At 41.8% G+C, this 20,582-nt stretch overlaps 2 protein-coding genes across 2 annotated transcripts; both read right to left on the bottom strand.

Annotated features, from left to right (window-relative positions):
- Window positions 1-1,316: 1,316 nt before the first annotated feature.
- On the bottom strand, window positions 1,317-2,747 carry LOC131222694 (thaumatin-like protein). Its single transcript, XM_058217856.1, has 2 exons — window positions 2,593-2,747; window positions 1,317-2,200 (listed from the first exon to the last, which is right to left on the bottom strand). The coding sequence occupies exons 1-2, from the start codon at window positions 2,663-2,665 to the stop codon at window positions 1,488-1,490; spliced, it is 786 nt and encodes a 261-aa protein (XP_058073839.1). The 5' UTR covers window positions 2,666-2,747; the 3' UTR covers window positions 1,317-1,487.
- Window positions 2,748-8,405: 5,658 nt separating this feature from the next.
- Window positions 8,406-13,285, bottom strand: LOC131222693 (hydroxyproline O-galactosyltransferase GALT6). Its single transcript, XM_058217855.1, has 7 exons — window positions 12,177-13,285; window positions 11,270-11,502; window positions 10,891-11,181; window positions 10,658-10,786; window positions 10,153-10,326; window positions 9,241-9,348; window positions 8,406-9,127 (listed from the first exon to the last, which is right to left on the bottom strand). Exons 1-7 carry the CDS (start codon window positions 13,048-13,050, stop codon window positions 8,921-8,923), a joined length of 2,016 nt encoding a protein of 671 aa, XP_058073838.1. The 5' UTR covers window positions 13,051-13,285; the 3' UTR covers window positions 8,406-8,920.
- Between the last annotated feature and the right edge of the window lie 7,297 nt (window positions 13,286-20,582).

Raw genomic sequence — 20,582 nt, 5'->3', positions numbered from 1 at the left:
AGTGAAAAATCATATTTAGTTTCTAATATTATATGTAATTATACTTCAAGTTTATTTGGTCTCCCTCACATCTAACATCCATCATGTGGGGCCAACCTTTGATGTGGACCATTCATTGTTTGGCCCCTACCTTTGATGTGGGTTGACCATTCATTATGTAGGGCCCACCTTTGATGTTGGTCATCCATCAAGTGGGGTCCACCATCAATGTTATTGTCCATCATGTGAGGCCCACTTTCAATATCCATCGCCTATCATGTGGAGCCCACCTTTAATGTGGACCATCCATCACGCGGGCCCCACCTCATGTCACGCCTTGGATATGAGCCACTCATCATTAGGGTTGACCTTTGATGTGGACCGTCCATCATGTGGGGCCTACCTTGATGAGGACCATCCATCATGTGGGGCCGACCATTATTAATTGCCCATCATGTGGATAGCTCACTTTTGATGTAGACCATCCATCATGTGGGCCCCACCTTCAATGTCGGTTGCCCATCATATAGGGCTCACCTTGGATGTGACTCATTCATCATTAGGAGCTAACTTTTGATGGGACCACTTTAATATGGACCATCTATTGTGTGGGGCCCAACTTCAATGTCCACTACCCATCATGTGGAGCCCACCTTTGAAGTGGAGCATCCATCATACCAGCCCATTTTAGATGTGAGCTTTTTATCATTATATATAGGTTGACATTTGATGTGGATCATCCATATGTGGGCCCACATTAACATGGAGTTATCCATCATGTGGGGCCCATCTTTTTATGTGGACTATCCAGTGTGTGAGCTCCACCTTCAATGTGGACAATCCACCATGAGAAGACTCTTTTGATATAGATAGTGAGAAAGCTTTATTTGACATGGATTGTGAGAGAGAAGTAGAAAAGTCGAAGTTAAAAAGTTAAAAATAATTATTTATTAAGATAAGTAGCCTTTGGTTTACAAGTTATTTTTACTGTGATATTTATTTAGCTAACTTAAATGAAAAAAAATAACTTAATTACTTAACATAAGTTTTAAAAAATAACTTATTTAATGGTATCCAAATGAGCCCTTGTTGTCCAATCTTCAAATGCACCACGTCCCTCAAATGACATAATGCCATGTGTCTTATCTATCTTGAAGGGCCACAAGTGTGCTAATGTAAGGCTTTTGTTATCAACCAGCTTGAAGCACCCAAAATGTCCCACATGTGCTACCTTTTATCTTCGAACGCCCACATGTATGCCATGCGCTAATGTTTCAAATGTGCTAACAACTACCAAATAAATTTCTCATAAAAAAAATATTTTACCAAACAATAAATTTGAAAACGGTTCTTAATTTCTATAGAAATCCTTTATTAAAATAAATACAAACAGCATAAGCTTCTAATCCTTTTCACCCCAAAACAAAATCTCCTTCAATTTATACAAATAGGATTAGAAACCAGCTACCAAACCATGATGCAAGCATATATCCAAGTCATGTGATCATCTACATGGGCATGTGGGCCCCCCATTTAGAAGGACAGAAGGTGATCACATACTCTTTAGAATAACAGTTCACCAAAGGTGGGGGGCTATCATAGGCGTAACTGTAATAAGTGGGACATGCATTCTTGAACACCTTTGAATACGTGTTTGGCTTGCACTTTTCTGGTGTCCCATACGCATTCCTGCAGCAAAACATATCCAGATCGAATGCCAAACACGCACTCTTGCAAGCAACCACCGCCCCATTACCGTCCAACACCTGAAGCTCCTGCGGACACAGGACGTTGATGTTCTTCTCGCAACCGCTGATCGAACAGTTGGGTCTGACCGGCTTCGTTGTGACGGTAACCGGAAGGTTGTATCCGTCGACCAAGCTGACGTCGTAGAAGTTCGGTTTACTCTTATCGGGTTGCAGCCCTACCTGCACCAGAGTAGCCGGCGGGAGGCCGATGGTCCCATTGCAAGCTAGCCGTCCATCACAGTCACCGGTCTGGCAGGCCGGTTTGGAGGGGGAAGGAAAGCTGCATCCTGTTCTGGCCCAGATTCGACCAGACCATGTAGGTGGGACATGGATCCGATGGGTCTGACCCGATGGAAGGGAGAAACCTCCACCTTCGATCACCGACTGGCCCGCATTTGAAGCCGTCGCGGGCCATATCGGGAACGGACACTTGTTAGAGACGTAGAACGCGACTGATTCTCCAATCACACGGCCTGCAAAAAAAAAAACCACCATTTTCACATTAACGTAAATCTCTAGCGTGCAAACTCCGGCCATCCAACCTGCCCCACGTGTGTTAACGTGCCACACGTGGTGGAGATCTGAGCTGTCCGTTCTCCAGCACATCAATGAAGTGGGCCACGTTTTGGAAAACAAAAGGACCACCGAAATAAATTTGGGCGGTTCTTCTTCACCGTCCATTTGTTGTCACATTACCGATTACATTGGACGACGGCTGGTTTCTTGGTCCAGGGTATCTACATGGTGGGGCCTACCTGATGGACGGCTCGGATCTCAAACATACAGCGGATTGGGCTATACAAGAGCTAAAATTTCTAAATAAAGATGGTAATTAAGGGTGCAGATTTAAAGTGTAGTAAACTACCATTGGTGGATAAGATGAAATGGCATGTGAAGAGAAGGAGAAAAGATGTTGCAGAAGGGTTGAAATTCTTCATTTTTTGGGTGGAAATGTAGAGAAATTAGGAGTGTGGATGAGTTCTTGTAGTATGAGAAGTTAGTGATGCAAGTCTTGTATTGTACTTCAAGTCAGATTGGCAATCATTTAAGACACTTTGGAAGGCTGTGGTGGGGTTGTTGGACCTTAATCGATCTTATCTCTACTTCATAAGCAAGAAAAACCAAATAGGTGGTACATTATTGTTGTCCTCACAAGTGCAAGTGAGGCGCGTGTGTGTAATATCAATGCCGTTCATCAGGTATCCCCACCGTGCAGATCCCATCTCTCGAAAATCGGGACAATCTGATACGTGTGCTGCTGTGGAGAGTGGTGAATTTCTCTTATACGTCCGTGTTTTTTGTTCGGGTGTTAGGCCCCTGATTATTGTTTCATCGTAATTCTTGAAATATAGTGTCTACAGTTGAGGTCCGCCTGATGAGTGGTTCAGATATGACACACGTGTGCACTTAAATTTTTTCTTAGGGAGTAAGCAAATAGGAGTTAAAAATAAATAGGAGTTACGGATAGGCGTGAGTGTGTTGGGGTGTGTGTGCGTGTGTAAAATTTAAAATAAAAAGCGAATACGAGTTAAGTGGAGGCGGATTTCCTGCTAAACCCTTTACCAGGAAGTTCATGCACTGGAAACCTAGGTGGGGCCCACAGTGATGTTTGTGATAAATTCACTGTCCATCCGTTTTTTGAGCTCATTTTAGGACGCGGATTTCCTGCGAAAGCCTTTCGCAGGAAGTTCCTGCGCAAGGATCTGGGTGGGGCCCACTAAAATGTATGTGAGAAATCCATTCCGTCCATCTGTTTCGAGATATTATTTTAGGGGGTGTGACAGAAAATGAGGTGGATAAAAAACTCAAGTGGATCACGCGAGAAGGAAAATTAGGGAAAGAAATTTCTACCGTTGAAATCTTCCCAGTCTCCACCTTGATGTTTATATGTTATCTAAACCGTTTATAAGGTCATTGTCAATGGGATTAAGTGAAAAAATAAAAAATATAGACTAATACAATAATTTTTTGGGCATAAGAATGCTTCAACAGTGCTCACTGAATGATCACTGTTTCCTCTCGTGTGTCCCACTTTAGTTCTATATACACCTAATTTTTGATCTCAAGCCCTTAAATGATCTCGAAAAACGGATGGAAGGATTGGATTTATCAAAAACATGTCTGTGGGCCCCACCCAGCATCCTTGCGCAGGAACTTCCTGCGAAAGGCTTTCGCAGGAAATCCGCGTCCCTCATTTTAGGGCATTAGGCCAAAAGTGGGCCAGATCCAATACTCGAGTGTTCTGAAAACGCAAGGATTGAACGTTTACAGTTGAAATATTCGTGGGGCCACAAGTTTTGAATCATACTAATATTTATTTTTTCGGTTCATCCCAGTAGGAATGACGTTATGAATGGTATGGCATGAAAGCATCACAGTCGACCCCAGGGAGGTTTCAACGGTAAGAATTTCCCTAGGCACCTTTTCCTTTAGTTCGGCCCACTTGAGTCTTGGATACTTCTCAATTTTGGTCTTGTATACTAAAATGAGCTCACGAAACGGATTGACGGTGTGGATTTCTCACAAACATCACGGTGGTCCACACCTAGGTTTCCAGCGTGGGAACTTCCTGCGCAGGGTTACGCGGGAAATCCGCGTCCGAGTTAAGTTTGTAAATATTGGCCCATTTATCAACCGACTATTAGTGGCATGATTTTAATGAGATTTGCTAACACACGTGTGTACAAAGAGACTGCAGTCTACCCGCCACCCTAAGTGCCAATGCGCAACACACGTGTGGGATCCCATCCCTCCATTGGGTCGTTCCCTAATATTCGTGCTGATCAGATGATTCCAATAATTCAATTGGAACAATCAAATGGATGGTTGAAAAGCTTCTGTACGGGTAGATATCCACTGGCTGTTTCCCCTAGTAGTGGCGCACTGACACCTACAATCAGCTAATCTGGATTTGAGTGGCTGTATCCCGTGCATATGGTCAATGCATGCATGAGTATGATGCACCATTGTCACGCGAGGTCCAATCTGGTGGTCCGCGGACGACCAAAGTAATTTCATAGTCGGAGTTCTATTTGATACTCTGGCTACGTATGACATTTGATACGCAGGCACTAAGAGATGGTACACGTGGCATATGTTAACTCAAATCCAACAGACTAGATTTTGGAATTCTCTGTCGATAAGTTACAGTCGAAAATTTAGACGGGTTGAAACATCCTAACCTCTGATAAGAGGACAATTGTTAATTGAAATAAGACCATTGGATATTACAATTTAACCCTCCAATAAATGTTAACCAATCTGAGTAGAAGATAATCAAATAACTTTAATTTTTGGTCCACGGAACATATAAAATGCTATACGTAATTTGAACGGTTTAGTTTTAATAATTTTATGCCATATATCCAATTTTTAAGTAATCTCTAAGTGCCAGAATATCATTCATCATTCTCTAAAAAAATTTTTCATAATCCACTAGCTGGGCATTCTTTTTCATAATCCACTAGCTGGGCCTTGTGTATGGATGATCAGAAACGTTAGAGAGGTGGGTCCCACTAGTCACAGCTAAAATCAGAGAATCATCCAACTAAAATAATTCAATCTAAGCACAAATCTAGTTTTTCTAACGGAGAAACGTCCACGGCATACTGTGACGGTGCCTACCACGAACGGTACTGATGCCGATTAAAATGGCCCAATTGGCAGATTGTTTTATTTCACTTAAGCGGTCCACGCAAAATTCCTCTTAAAAAAGGACTCAACTTGCCTAGAACCCTGAGCTTTGTGGGGTCCACCCTCACGTTTGTCCTATATTCACTATGTCCATCCGTTTCTCTACCTCATTACAGGGAATGAGCCAAACATGAGGCAGATCCGAAAATCAAGCGAGCCATACCACAGGAAACGGTGGGGATGGAAAAGACCAACCGTTGGGGCCTTCCTGGGTAGGACCCTATACAGATAAAGCTGTCTAAATGGGACTTCTTCAAAGGGGCTGAACATAGGGTTGGACCATTGCTGGCCGTAGATCAGAACCGAATAAAATTAAAATGTTGCCGTAAGGTATCTTGCCACGTGTGGTATCGAGTACAGAGAGAAGCCTTCCAGAAGAAGCATTCTCATTTGAAAATATAGCTTCGCTGACTGGCTCTTTTGAACATTAGAAAATTTTAAGAGGCGGCGGTGGACGCGGATTCCCTGGGAATGCCTTTCGCAGTAACTTCCTGTCACGGGAAGCCACGCGGGGTTCACTGTAATGTTTGTGAGCACATGGGCCAAAACTCAAGTGGACAGGAAACAGTGAGAATTGAAATTTCACCGTTGAAATATTCCTAGGGCCGCTCAAGTTTTGGATCAGGCTAATATTTGTGTTTTCAGCTCATCCCGGTAGGAGTTACCTTGTAAACCGTATGGATGGTATATAAACATCACTGTCGACCCAGGGAGGTTCCAACGGTAGGCATTTCTTTACCTACATTTTCCTATTGTGCACACTACCTGAGTTTTGGATGTGCCTAATTTTTATTTTTATTTTTTCGTGATGGATTTCTCGCGAACATCATGGTGGCCCCACATGGCTTCCCATGAAAGGCGTGGCAATGGGCAAACTGATGTGGATGGAAGACTTCATTTGGATGAGATCCGCCCCGTACATCAGGTGCGCCACCCTGTTTTTGGACTGGCAAATAGCGGATTCAAAACTCGAGGGGGCTAAACCACGGGGAACAGTTGAGATGGAAAGTCCCACTAATGAAGTTGTCCAAATTGTGCAGTAGTCCTATATGCCATCATCCGATCCACTCATCTGACATGCCACACCAGGATGAATGGATTCCCCAAAGATAAATACATTCCAAGACCTGCGTGGGCCACACCAGGTGAATTTAAAGTTTGTAAGCATGATTTTTACACCGTTCCCTGTTGTGTGGCCCACTGAATTCTTGGATGGGAATAATTTTGGGATCGACGGTGAAAATGTGGTCTGATTCACATTTCTCCCCCATATGGTGCTGGGTTAATTGTGAGCATGGGCTATCGCAGTCCGCAACTAATGGCTGCTCAAACAGACCATCCCAATCAAAGGTCCCACTGTGTTAGGAGTGGCCTACCATTTTGACCATCCTGTCAGGCAATTTCAATGGGTGAAAGCCGCTGGTCCAGATTGAACAAGCAGATACTCGCTCCACAGTGACGGAGAAAACTGAGTTGAACAGCAAACTCGATCAACTGGATTAAGAGACTCGGACTGAGTCACTCACTTGAGTCAGGCTGTGCTTTTTTAAAAATAAAATGGAAACTGGGGGATTTTAACTCCAAGACCAACCACCTCAACCAACGACCAACGATCCATGTCCAGAGGCAAGCCATCAAGCCTAAAGGTGTACATGAGTCAGAGTCGAGTATTGCCCTGCTAGTGCTCGGTATGCTCAGCCCCAGCTCATACTCAGCTTAGCTCGGGTAAGCTTGAACCGAGTCGAGTACGAGCAGAGTCCGAGTAGATTCCGAGCCGAGTTCGAGTAGAGTTTTCGAGTGCCAATTGCTATACGGTTTTCTAGGCTCTAAACCTGACTTGAACTTAACTCATCTCCTCTCATCCATAATGAGAGGAGAAATGGGAGAACAATCAGACACTTAAGGGTCGTTTGGGACCATGGATTCAGGGAATTTGAGGAGATTTCAAATCCTATGGTTGTTTGGCATCTCAAAGTAAATGGGAGTTTCAAATTCCCTCACAGAGTGGTTTGAAATCCACTGTTAGAGCTTTAGATTACATCTAAATCAGTTCCAAAATATTGCATTTTTTTAAAAATTTGTAAATGTAACTGTCCAAAAAAGGCCCACTGGATAGGTGCTTACCGGGAGAGCTGCGGCAGGAACCGGACGACTGGCACCAAAGAGGGAAGGGTCAAGTAGCAAAGACGCCCGGCGGTAGGGAAGATCTACCACACCGAACGGGCACGGACGAGCGGCAGGGAGGAACTGTGACACCGGGCAAGCAGGGCAGGGCAGGGACGACTGGACGAGCACAACAAGGACGACTGGACGAGCGGCAGGAAGGAGAGATAGAGAGAGAGAGAGGAGTAACGTCCGGATGGGGATGACCGCTGGGCACTGGTATGGCAGTGGGGGGGAGTGAGGGTTTTTTAGTTTGAACGGGCAGGCGTGAAATGTTATAGAAGGGTATTTATACCCCTGGTCGAGTACCTAGTCGAGTACGTTCATGCTCGTGCTCGGCTCGTACTCGTTTCAAGTACCTAAATTCCGCTCGTACTCGGCTCTAACTCACTTCAAGCAGAGTCAAGTCAAGTGAGTAAACGAGTATTTTGGACTTGTGTACACCTCTAATCATGCCATCTATTTATACCATATTTACCATCTTAAATATTATTCTGATTAATTAATTAAATTATTATATAATCAAGTCAAGCCAATTAAAGAGTCGGTCGAGTCTTCAAGACACCACGACCCCGCAGGATTTCAAGTCAGCTTTCGGATTTTTGAACCATGGGTAGGACCAGCGATTTAATGAACGGTTGAAATTTTGACAGAATGCTCTTGAACGGAAAGAAAGCCACCCTGGTGGAAACGTTAAAAAGGGGGTGAGCGCATATGCTCCAAAAAAAAAGGATTATCTTTCACATTTGGAAATGCTTTTTAAGTAGGCTTTATGATCCACGGGAATATATGCTCCAGAGTCCCACCATCATCCTAGGCATATTGGCCAATATACAAACATCTTATTTTATTTTTTATATGTATACTGAGAAAAAAGGGACAAGCACTCGCATTCAATTCCCCTTTTGGACGGGGTCACAAAGGCCATACAAAAAGCATGGCATCTTCCTTCTTTTAAAATTTTCGGACAGCTTTCTAAGCACAAGAGAAAACGGCAAGAGAGTGATAGAGATGGATTTTTGTTCTCTCTCTCTCTCTCTCTCTCTCTCTCTGATTCATGGATATTCATTGCCTTCTTGTCTTACAGTTAAATTAAAGTTGTTGTGTTGCAGTTGTACACATACGAAACAAGCCCACTAAAGCAGCCAGCAATCCTCCTCTCCCATCCTCCACGGAGCTCCAAAAAAGGGGAAAAAAAGGGAAGAAAAATAATGAATGAATTTGAAAGGGCAAGCTCCTGATCACGGGTCCCACCTGAGAATTTACACTGCGGTGGCTGCTGCGGCTACAACTGCAGAATTCGCATCTGGGTGTGTGTTCATACTCTAGTCATGTCATCATCTCATGTTGCAGCATTGTGGCTTCCCCATCTGCAGCTTGTCCCACATGCAGATCATCTGCCTAGGAGACTGGTAATGAGCTGTGTAGTAGTCTTCTATGCAGCCAAACTGGCAGAATTTCAGGTCGTGTAGATACTCGACGGGTGTCGTGCTGTTGAACTGCTCCACCCACATGCCCATGCTCACATCTTCCATCTTGAAGAGCTGTTTCAGAGTTGAATAGTCAGCGTGAAGGCCTTTTTTTTCTTTTTCTTTTTCTTTTTTTCGAGTCGGTAATAAGGGTTAAAACAACAGCAGCAGAAGTTTGTACATCTTACCCTCAAGGCGTGTTTCTCAAACTCTGTTACAACAAATTGTGCAATGTCTGATGATACGATGTAGCCTGGGCCATTGGCATACGGTGGATAATCTTCTTCTGGCCATTCCTGAAACACAAACAATAAGCATAGTGTTGTGAGCTATTCAGAGTGAAGGAAAGAGAAGTTGGTAATGAATAAGACGATGAGAACGAATGACGAGGTTTCCACCAAAAACCATAAATATTACAATGAAAGTATATAAATCACCAGAAAAGCAATACCGCCCCAATGCTTGCAGCGTTTGCTGCATTTGACAATAGACATTCTACTAAAGCTGAAAAGTCAGCAGGGAATTGAGATTCTAGTCCTGGTAAATTAGACTAATGTGGCTATCCTGACTATGCAACAGGCCATGGTGTTTGGACCAGTGTCCTGACTTCTCTAAGAAATGAAAGGCCTGAGCATGAATAGAGTCTCTAATACTAAAGTTTTCAATTCAGTTCCATTTTTGCCAACAAGATATGAAATTTAGTTCCCAGTCTGCTCTACATATTGCATTAAATCATCTACTTTTCAATCTTTTGCTTCCTATAAACCTATAGTAAGTCAGTGAGGAAACACTATTTTCGGAGCATGTTGGTGTCCCATAATACCTCTTTTACCTGCATAAGTAAACTAAGATAAGTACCCGACTCCAAAAACTCTTCTAAGATGGAAAAGGCAAGTAAAGTTCCAGATTTTCCTTTGTTTCTTCCAAACAGTTCAATATGTAACCATGGCAGTCCCCCGTTCAAGGAATGCAGTTCAGAGCATTTTATCATCAAGTGCGATTTAGTACCACATAATTACTCAAGCAACGGATTTTATTTTTTTATTTTTAAAAGAGCAGTATAATAATTTAAGGGAAAGGTGGGGAAAGTTAATTTATACCTCATATGTCACAGCCCATTTACCATAACGCAAGGGCTTGTGGTAGTAATTCATGTTTCCAACATATAGGCTTCTACCACTGGGGACTTTCTTGGCTTCCTTAATCACAGAATCTATTCTGACAAATGTGTCATCATCACATTTCATGATATAATTTGCAGAGACTGTACGGACCTGTGTCAATAAACAAATACATTAAGTCCAGCAATCCTTATAAACTTTTTCATTATCAAGGCATACAATTTTCTAACTTTTTCTTTCTTAAAGATAACAAGATTTCATAATTAGAAGTATTTCTATTCTGACAAATGTGTCATCGTCACATTTCATGATATAATTTGCAGAGAATGCATGGACCTGTGTCAATAAACAAATACATCAAATCCATCAATCCTTATAAACTTTTCCATTATCAAGGCATACAAATTTCTAATTTTTTTCCTTAACGATAACAATATTTCATAATTAGAAGTATTTCCAACTTTGATAGTTGAATTTCACTCACCCCATACTCACAGATGGCAACCGTCTTCAAAACAACCAGATCATAGCTATCCATGAAAGGCACTATTACAATGTCGCCGAAGAACTCTGCTTCTTTCTTTAGCTCCACATTCACTTCCTTCCTTCCATGCTTTCCTCAAAAATGATACCCAACATTAGATTCTAAATTCAAGTTAAAACAGTGCAAAGATACACATGGATGGTTTCAGAGAATGACTCAAGAGATGCCCTTACCAGTGCCACAAAGAATCGGGCCACCACATTAGAAGATATGATTTGTTGTGACTGCATCCAAGACTTCCTTACGGCCATCCGCTCAGCAAAATGGTTGCCCGCTGAAAGGATGCCAATGAAGAGCTCCACAGGGCCATCTGGAAGGGGTGGGGCCTTCCATCTACTTGACATTTCAAGAATTTTTTGAGGGGCAAAACTTGGATGTGTAGTGGGCAAAGATGCAGCAAATATAGCCTGGACATCAAGGTCGCCATTCAGTGATAGCCCAGTTGCATCCTCGAGAACAAACCCCTGCCAATATCACCAAAACCTTCAGAATCAACTCAAAACTCAAACAGTCCCATTAAAATTGATTCAAAGGCCTTCTAATTGTACTCACAGTGCGATAAGGAAAAGATGTGACATGCCTCCCATCAACATTGACATGATAACCTTCCAACCCAGCACTAAGGGTGAGAACAAACAACTTATCCTCCGCAAACGGGAATGGCCAATCAATTGAGACCTTCTTTGTTCGGCCTATTAGTCGGTTCAACCACCACGTTGTTTTCGATTCCTCTGAGTGATTATCATCATCACGGATCCACTTCTCGCACTTTGGTAGTCCATCAACTGCACATACCAATCCCAGTTAAGTACTTTAAGAGATAATGCTTGTGATGGAATAAATTTTCAGCCTAGCCTAATCTCGACATTCAAAATAAACGATACAGCTGTATCGACCCAAAACAGTCCGATACAACCCGATACAATTTGGGTAGTTGCGTATATCTTGAAAGTGTAATACTATCGCCTCTTCAATTGAGAATTGGGAGGTAAGATTTGTTCTTTCTTTAAAAATAAAAATTAAAAATTAAAAAACAAAGAATTTTCCCAAGTAAAAGATCAATCAAATCGAAGGCAGAGATTCACCACTTAATAAACAATCCTAGGCATACAAAAAGAAAGAAGAAGAAGAAGAAGAAAAGGAATCACTATTTTGCACAATTAGCCTGTCGAATTGAGCTGAGAACAACTGGATTTCCAACACCACACCCGTTTGATACAATAAAAGACAAGGATCTATTAACAGAACTGCACTAACATCAAAATCCACATTATGGGTTATCCTGAAGATCTTCTAAAACTTAAATCTCACTTAAAAATACATTTGAAGAGGATACTCGAGTCAAAACAATCGCCCAGTCAGACAATCCGCATATCAAATTGAGTTGAATTGTGCTTAAAACAACTAGAACAGTCTTGGATTTAATATAAACAGAAAGAAGTGCAAAAAAATCACATACCTGTCTCTTCATCAGCCTTGGATTTCCAACCCTCGCACCGGAGAGCGGAGCCCCACTGCATCCTATAACAAGTGTTCTGCTCAATCACAGGCTTCCCACTCCAGTCGCCCTTCAACCTCGGATTGAAGTGCAAAATCCTTGGGGGATCCTCTCCGTCCACCGTCTTCAGCCCCTGCAATTCCATCATGAACTGCGAAACCAGCACCGACTGGGCCCCATCTTTCAAAGGGGCGATCTTCGGGTCATACTCCGGATGAGCAAGATAGGGCTTGCCGACAAGCGTGATATGTGATCCCAGCGTCAGCCCACAAGGGATGACCAAAATCTTACCGCGCTCCTGAAATTCCGACCCCGATAGGGAAATTGAGTGCGGGCAGGACTCCGACCGGTTCACTTTCTTCTTCTCCAATTCGACGCTTTTCACAAACGCGCCCGACCGGATTTCTTCCCACAGTTTCTGCCCGACTTCCCACGCGTCCTTCGCCGATTTCTCCAGCTCCGAGAACCTGCTGCTTCTTTCGGTCCCGGAAAAGGCCAGGCCCGATACAAAATCTATACTCCGCTGCTGAGATGGCTGGGAAGAAGCCTGAGGGACGCGAAACGGGTCTTTCCGAGGCCGAATCGGGGCTTCTTTCTCGTGCCGGTCTTCCTCGCTCTCGAGGCGGGAACGCCGCGGCATAGCATCGCTGAGAAAGGCTTTGGAACCCCCGTCTGTCGACGAGAGGCCGACGTCGGAATCTCCATCACCGCTGCGGAAGACGAAAGGGATTTCGAAGGTCACGAGAACGAGATAGAGGAGACCGATCGCGATCAGGAAATGGAAAGACCGCTGCCGGCTTAGAGACAGAACCATGTCGATCTTCCCCCTCCTCATCTTCTCCCTGAAAGGAAACCCTAACCCTAATTCGATCGGAATTGGAGGAAAGGGCTTGGAATCTCCGAAACCCTAACCCTAGATCGGAGATATGGATTTCCAGAGAGAGAGAGGGAGAGAGAGAGGGAGAGAGTCGCTTTCTTTTGTAACGGGAATAGAGAAGGGTTATATTGAAGAAGCTTTTGAGAGAGTTCTTGATAAGTCCGCCTGAGGGTATTTTAGTAAATTCGACGAAAATAGCAACGAACGCTGGTTTCTCACTTAAATGAAAAGGTAACCTGGATTTCACGAAGGACAGATGTTTGCCGTCACTTTCTCTAACTTTTTCCGTTTGAAGTTTTGATACGCTGAGGGAATTTGAAGATCCATACACATTAACAGAGCCTCTGTACACGTGGAAATAGTTAACTCAAATCAAACCGTCTAAATCGCATAAAAATATAGAAATCCAAAAAAGAAATTATCAAATCACAATACTATTCAATCAACGGTTACTTTTAATTATAAACTTTCATCACTGTAATTTTGATGGTTTGGATCATCATCTCAGTGTGGATTTTGGATTATGATTTAGTTACGGTGGTAGCTACTAGTTCAACGGTTTGGATTGAATTGAATTCTGTAGAGTGAACAGTTTATTTATGTGTCTTTATGGCTAGGCATTAATTCCCAGCGTTGCGTATCAAATATCTGAGCCTTCTCAGTGAGTTTTGTGTGCACAAATACCCGCGTCCTTGATCAGAAATTGTCTTGCCTGAAATTTGAGCCGTTAATAAGGTGGGCCCAGCCATTGAGGGCCCATAGCTGGGAACTCATCCTGACCGGATGATCCTAACTGCCTCTGAAGAGTAGCCTAAACGAAAGTGAAACGATAAAGTAAAATATTGGTGTACTGTTATAAATGTGGAGCTGTGGACTGCCCCACACCATACACGTGTCCTGATTAAAGGATAAAGATATCTTCGTGGGTCCTACCATAAATAAATTCAAAAACTTGCATTGATTGTGTGCACCTAATATTTACGTTTGATTTCGAAACGATAGATCCTTCCTTCCGCCTTAAAACGAAGTAGGGCCCGTAAAAAGATACCCAGAAGGTAATTACAGGATTCTGTGCAAGATTCCTCGAAGAACAGTAATATGGACCGTTGATCTGATAGGATACCGTTTAAATAAGGAAAGCTCTCAGATTGGAAGAACCTACACTATTACATCCAACTAATTGACTGTGAATAGGTGACTGAGTAGAAAAGATGTATGGTCCGGATCTTTCAATTGGGTGGTTTTTCCGCTCGTCACTTGCCCACGGTGGGGCCTATTAGATTCAACGGTCTGGATCTGAGCAATGGGAAAAGGAGACTTTCCGAAGAGACTAGTTGCATTTTGACACGCCTTGCAATCGGAGGATGGCCATTATGCCCCGCTCACTCTTCATGGGGCATCGTGCAAAGTCACACGGATTGGACCGTCGGATCAGTATCCTTGGAAATGTATGGTCAAGATCATTTAAAATCGTTGAGACTGTGCGCATCGAGAGTCGGCAAGCACCTATTTACCGATAGATAATGTGCGCACCGACACTATGTGCTCATTGAAGTTATTTGCCTGTGACCCGCGGACCGAGATATCTCTGTCCCCGGGGCTGTGTAGGGTCCACATGGATATCCGTGACAAATCCACTCCGTCCATCTGTTTTGAAAGACCATAATAGGAAATAATTCTAAAAATCAGGCATATCTAAAACTCAAGTGGGCCATACCAACAAAACAGTGGGAATAGCAACGTCCACTATTGAAACCTTCCTGGAGCTGATCATGATTTTTATATATCATCTAAACCGTTCATAGAATTATTACCACTCAGATAAACTTTAGGAACAGATATCTTCCTTATACAAAATTCTGTCACCGTCAACCGTTCAATCCCCAATTTTTCATGTGGTATGGCCGACATGAGTTTTGGATCTACCCGATTTTTAGAATCCTGTCCTGTTGTAGTCTTTCAAAACATGTGGACTGAGTGGATTTGTCTCGGACATCTCTATGGGCCCCATATAACTCCCGCTTCAAATGGCTATTTGCCAATCGTCGAATCCAATCGCCCATTTGGTGGCCCGGGCTTGGATTGATCATTAATGTAAAGGGTCACTTAGATCAGATGAACCCAAGCCATCAATCGTTTTGAAAATGGACGGTCATGGAGACAAGGGCGGCTATTCGGATCCATGAGCTCATTAATGTACAGCCCAGATTAAGCGAATTGATAATTTCTTGATATTACCAATTACCCCTCTATCTACAGTTTCTAGAATCTAGTCCGCGTTTCGAGTCTGTAGATAGAAATAGACCGTTGGAAGGAGTGAGACACGTGGGATGGTGACCCACCATTTCATAATTCAAACAGAAGAAACGTGTGGTTCAACGGCTGGCATCCACGACGGAGAACAAGTCATTGATCGCTGATTGACGTAAATGCGAAAGCAAACGCACCTGTCGCATTCACGACGATTTTTCCCACGAATTGGCCTAAAGATACATTCCCATCGGGAATTTTTATAACCCGAGTGTTGTTATCCATCTCTAGATTTTACATTCCACCCGACTAAGTACTTTTTAGTGAATGACTAAGTTACCCTTTCGGCTTCCAACTGACACGTAGGGTTGCGGGGCTCGCTTACAATCTGGAAGTTGAAATCTTTTAATTTATCATTCTTGGTTTCAAATTCTGAATATTCAATCAGTATGGATTTTCAGTACCCTGAATTGCAAATACCTTACTTGGGGTTTGGATTTTGACAGTTGGATCCATGGAATGATTTCATAGCATACTCATGGGATATATCAATGATTTAAATATTCTAAACATGACTTGCGCGGGCAATATAAGATGACTATTGGACTGATTTTATTGTAAAAAATCCTTGTTCCATAAATAATATTTTCAAGCTTTTAGTAACCTAAATTCTATTAATTTGTTTTTTTTTTGGTATGACTCATATATAGTTTTGTATAGGTTTGATTTTCGTGACATTCAATTGTTATAGAGCAAATGCAAATAAAAATATTAATAGAATGTGATACCTGAAGTGTTTACTTGTTTCTTCACTCCAATAAATTAAAGTAAATGGACAATGATTATGATTTATTGTATTTGTGTGAGAGTATCAACTAGATTTAATTACAATCATATCATGTTTTCATTATTCGTTTAAGCTAGGTAAACTTATAAGGATTGAGATTTGACTATAGAAAACTGTAATAATTATAAATGCATTTACCTTTCTTTTACTACATATATATTTAACCTTTAATTTTGTGTCTTAATATTTGTTTGAATAAATTATGGAAAAAAAAAAAAAAGGCTATTTATATTACTTTATCATGAAATTCAGGAAAAAAAAATATTAAAAGAAGGTAAGATGGTTGAAAATGTTCCTAAAGTCGTAAATTTTATAAGCTAACATCACTTTTGGAATTGAAAAAGATTGAAAACCCCATATTTTGACCCACCTTCAATGAGATCTTTCCATAGTACCAAATGACTTTACTTTCATAAATCCTAAATATCAATTCCCAATTCCCCCAAAATTCGAGATTTTTGAGGGGTGCTAAACAAGCCAAAACAAGTTTTAAGGTTTGTTCTAATGCATCCCAACATGTTACAATAAGATCTGTCAACAATTTAGTAGTTGGATTTGGGCTTATTTCAATGACCTAAAGTATTTATTGGAATGGACCACCTTGGATGTAAGATGCCTAAAAAAATCTTTCCAATTGAATATTTGAATCTCAGTGGTCATTCATGTTGAAAGCATAAGAACTAAATTCGCAAAGAGTTGAAATAATTTAATTGAAAACTTATGTTTGTAGTCTTTCCATCACATACGATGAGACATGACTTACAAAAATGCTTTTGATTATTGGATGATGACCCAAACTCAAAAGCTAAAAGTCTGATGCATTGTAGTGGAATTAGTAGGAATAAATTCTAGCAAATCTCAAGATTCTTTCTAATATTTATATGTATTTAAATTTACCAAAAGGCCTTGTTACTAGTTTTGCCTTATTCATCTACAGCACCCATTAAAAGCAGTATTTAAATTGTGAAACATAGGGTCACTATGTTAAATTCCATTCCTTTCATCATATGAGAACCATTATTCGAATCATAAATAAAAAATAAAAGACTTAAAAAACTCACCATGACCACATTAATTGAAACAATGTAAAATTGCTGCCAAAATTGCTTAGTTCACATCATGTGGATCTAGTGTGTATGTGTCATGCTTTTTTTATCTTCTCTTTATCACAAGTTCCACTTAATTAACAGTTTGATGAAAGATAAAGAAGCACAGTGACCGCACACACAAGTTGTGGATCTAGCTGATTTTTTGCATTAGAGGTCTAATGTAGCACATAGAACTTGAGAAATGAAATAAATTTTAGGTATACAACATGTTACCTCTATAGCCTTGGCGTTGTATGCACTGCCTATAAAACAAGTGAGAGGAACAAAAGAATGCTAATATGATAGATTCATAACTCTACATTTCATGTGGAAGTGTTATTTGCATGGATTTATGGAGCTTGATCATCATCAAAGATATATTATTCATCTAGCCAACACCTTCTAGAACAAGCTTTGCAGCCCTAACTTAAAGGTAACTTTATTATTTTACATGAAGTTTTATATAAACTTTAATTTATTTGGGATAATAAATATTCTATCACGAGAATTGTTTATTCATTTTTGTTTTTTATCATGGTGGATTATTGTAGATGCGTTGACGCAACAAAAAGGAGCCACATAAATCTTTGTGTTTTAATTTGTCTCATTTTTTTTACAACAAAAGGGAGCCACATAAGTTTTTGTATTTTAATTTGTATCATTTCTTGTATCATCTATCATCGTATGCGTGCGGTAGTGAGCCTTATTGCAGCTAAAAGTGTATCCTTCTCCCAATATTATGTATCAATCTAAAAGTGTTTAGCGAGTGAACCTTATTGCAGCTAGTTGATGGTTCCGATATGACAAGCATTACTTTAGTAGTTTATGTAAGCCAAGTACTATTTTAATTTTTTTCCACCCTTCATTTGGAGGCCACTTTTTAGATGGTTAGGGTCACAGGAGGTTTTTAATGGTGGACATTCAATCACAACTGTTTTCCCATGGTGTGGTCCACCTGAGATTTAGATCTACCTCATTTTTGGGATCAAGCCTTAAAATTATCTTTCAAAATGGATGGACGGCGTGGATAAAATACATACATCATGGTGTCCATATAGCACCGACCACTAGCCACGTGGCTGTGGTGGCGTCACTAGCCGGACGCGGATTAGCTACTGACACGTTGAGGGCCCGTTTGGCCGGGTGGATTAGGAAGGATTGAATGGTATTAGGGTGGATGGCATGGATTTCTAGGTAATTATGTTGTCGTCGGTGGATTGTCTGGAGATCCATGGGATTGCTATATCCCTGGATTGCTACATCCAGTCCGTTTGGCGCGCCCGGCCAATCCCGGTATTAAACCTTCTCACCCCTTCCAATCCCTCAAACCAAACACGTCCCCAGGCCAATTTGAAAGGATTAGGGTAGATTGGATGGGATTTAAAGGTAATGATGGTGTTGTCAGTGTATTGTCTTGAGATCCATGGGATTGGGATCAGATCACCGACTCTGTTCGGCACGCCAGGCCAATCCCGGGATTTGACTTCCAATCCCTTCCAATACCATCCCATCCCTTCTAATCCGACCGGCCAAACGGGCCCTGAGTAGCGAGAGTAGCTACTGAAGTGACGTCACCATATTCTGTGGGCCCCACCATGATGTATATGTTGTATCCATACCGCCCATCCACTTGGATAGATCATTTTAGGGCATGATCCAAAGAATGAGTCAGATACAAAGCTCAATTGGACCCCCACCAGATAAAACGGGTGGGGAGAGTGACGGCCACCGTTGAAACATTCCAAAGGTCCGCCATGATATTTATTTGAGATCCAACCTGTTCACAATTTATCACAGACATGAAATAAGTGAAAACACAAATATCAGCTTGATCAAAAACTTCTGTGGCCCCTTGATGTTTTTAATGGTAGGCGTTCAATATCCACTGTTTTTCTGTGGTGGGATCCACTCGAGATTTGGATCTGACTAATTCTTTGGCTCATGCCCTAAAATTATCTCACCAAATGGATGGACGGTGTGGATACAACACATGCATTATGGTGGAGCCCACATAACATGGTGACGTCACTTGAGTAGCGAGTCTCGCGACTCAACCTGTCAATAGCCAATCCGGGTCCTCACTACCCGGCCTTGGTCCAATCACTTTGACAGCCCTAAAGTAGATGCCCGGTCTCTGATCTCAGGTTGGCCATATGTGTCGTGACTGTAGGCCGTTCATCACTCTCTCCGATGAGCAGCTTGGATCTCATGCACGTGTTTCATGCCTGTTGAATAGCGACAATTACATAGTGTAACGTAAAGAGATGGATGTCTCTACCAATATTACTGTTCTAACGGTTGGGATTCACGAATAACGGTGACTTTTGAAATATGGGTCCACAACGGTTGGAGCGCGCCCTATGAAGGATCCAGATCTCGTCCACTTGTGCCACGTCATGCAACCACAAGGGGCACGAGATGAGGTTCCAGACATGGCGTGTATGCACCAATAGAGATGCTTATAAAATCCTCGCCTTAGATGGTCAAACCAGTGGAGCTCATTTCAGTGATCAAGACCATTCATTTAAGGACTGATCATGCCGTGGATGATCGACGGACGGACGGACGGACGGACGGACGAAAGCATACATCATACAATTCCATGCATCGTTTGTATATATATAGTTTTCAAACATCCCACAAATGGAATTGCTAGGATCTTTGCTGTCCGAAAATGGCCCACCAGAAGAACAGTCTGGATATTCTGAACGGTGGGCCTACGCCGTGCTTAGTAAGATACAATTGGCTGGGCCCGAGCATTGCAAGCTTCCTCATCTGGACTATAAAATAGCATAGTCTATCATGTGCTAATATTCTTGCAAAGGAACATTATAGTGCCACGTGTCAGCTTGTAAGAATATTCCTATAGATTGACCCAATCTGTAATCATTAGGAATTAGAGGATACTTTACAGCGGAAGCGGATTTTTATTCTGGCAGGTGGGCCATGTGGCTGTAAGTTAGACCACTGGCATGCTGTGTCCCAGCTTCCCATGACCATTAAAAAAAATCAACTTGATAATGCCATCTCAACCTTTCAAAATGGACGGCTAAAAGAGAAATCACTCGAAAGTACTAAAACAGGTGGAGAAGGACATTTTCGAAATAAAAAATTGTGTGATGTAAAATTTATTTAGATATAATTGTAATTAACATATTTGAAAATGGCATTGTTGGAATTGAAAGTAGTGAGTGGTCAGCCATTGAGAGGGGTAAGAGTTTAACGCACCCTCCAACAAAAACCCGTAGTCAATCTATCGCTCTCTTTGTCTGAAGCTCCACCCATCTCTTTCTTGGAATCTCTCT

This window comes from Magnolia sinica, chromosome 13, assembly GCF_029962835.1.
Source record: "Magnolia sinica isolate HGM2019 chromosome 13, MsV1, whole genome shotgun sequence".
Taxonomy (NCBI): domain Eukaryota; kingdom Viridiplantae; phylum Streptophyta; class Magnoliopsida; order Magnoliales; family Magnoliaceae; genus Magnolia; species Magnolia sinica.
This window is presented reverse-complemented; position numbering and strand designations above follow the sequence as displayed.

What these genes read in the sequence shown, in the direction of transcription:
- LOC131222694 (XM_058217856.1), bottom strand. Translation starts at nt 2,665, where the DNA reads ATGAAGAATTTCAACCCTTCTGCAACATCTTTTCTCCTTCTCTTCACA. An exon ending in TTTCATCTTATCCACCAATG is followed by an intron (nt 2,201 to 2,592) that starts GTAGTTTACTAC and finishes TTTTTTTTGCAG; the next exon opens with GCCGTGTGATTGGAGAATCA.
- LOC131222693 (XM_058217855.1), bottom strand. Translation starts at nt 13,050, where the DNA reads ATGAGGAGGGGGAAGATCGACATGGTTCTGTCTCTAAGCCGGCAGCGG. An exon ending in AATGGGCTGTGACATATGAG is followed by an intron (nt 9,349 to 10,152) that starts GTATAAATTAAC and finishes TTTGTGTTTCAG; the next exon opens with GAATGGCCAGAAGAAGATTA. An exon ending in TTGAGAAACACGCCTTGAGG is followed by an intron (nt 9,128 to 9,240) that starts GTAAGATGTACA and finishes ACTCTGAAACAG; the next exon opens with CTCTTCAAGATGGAAGATGT.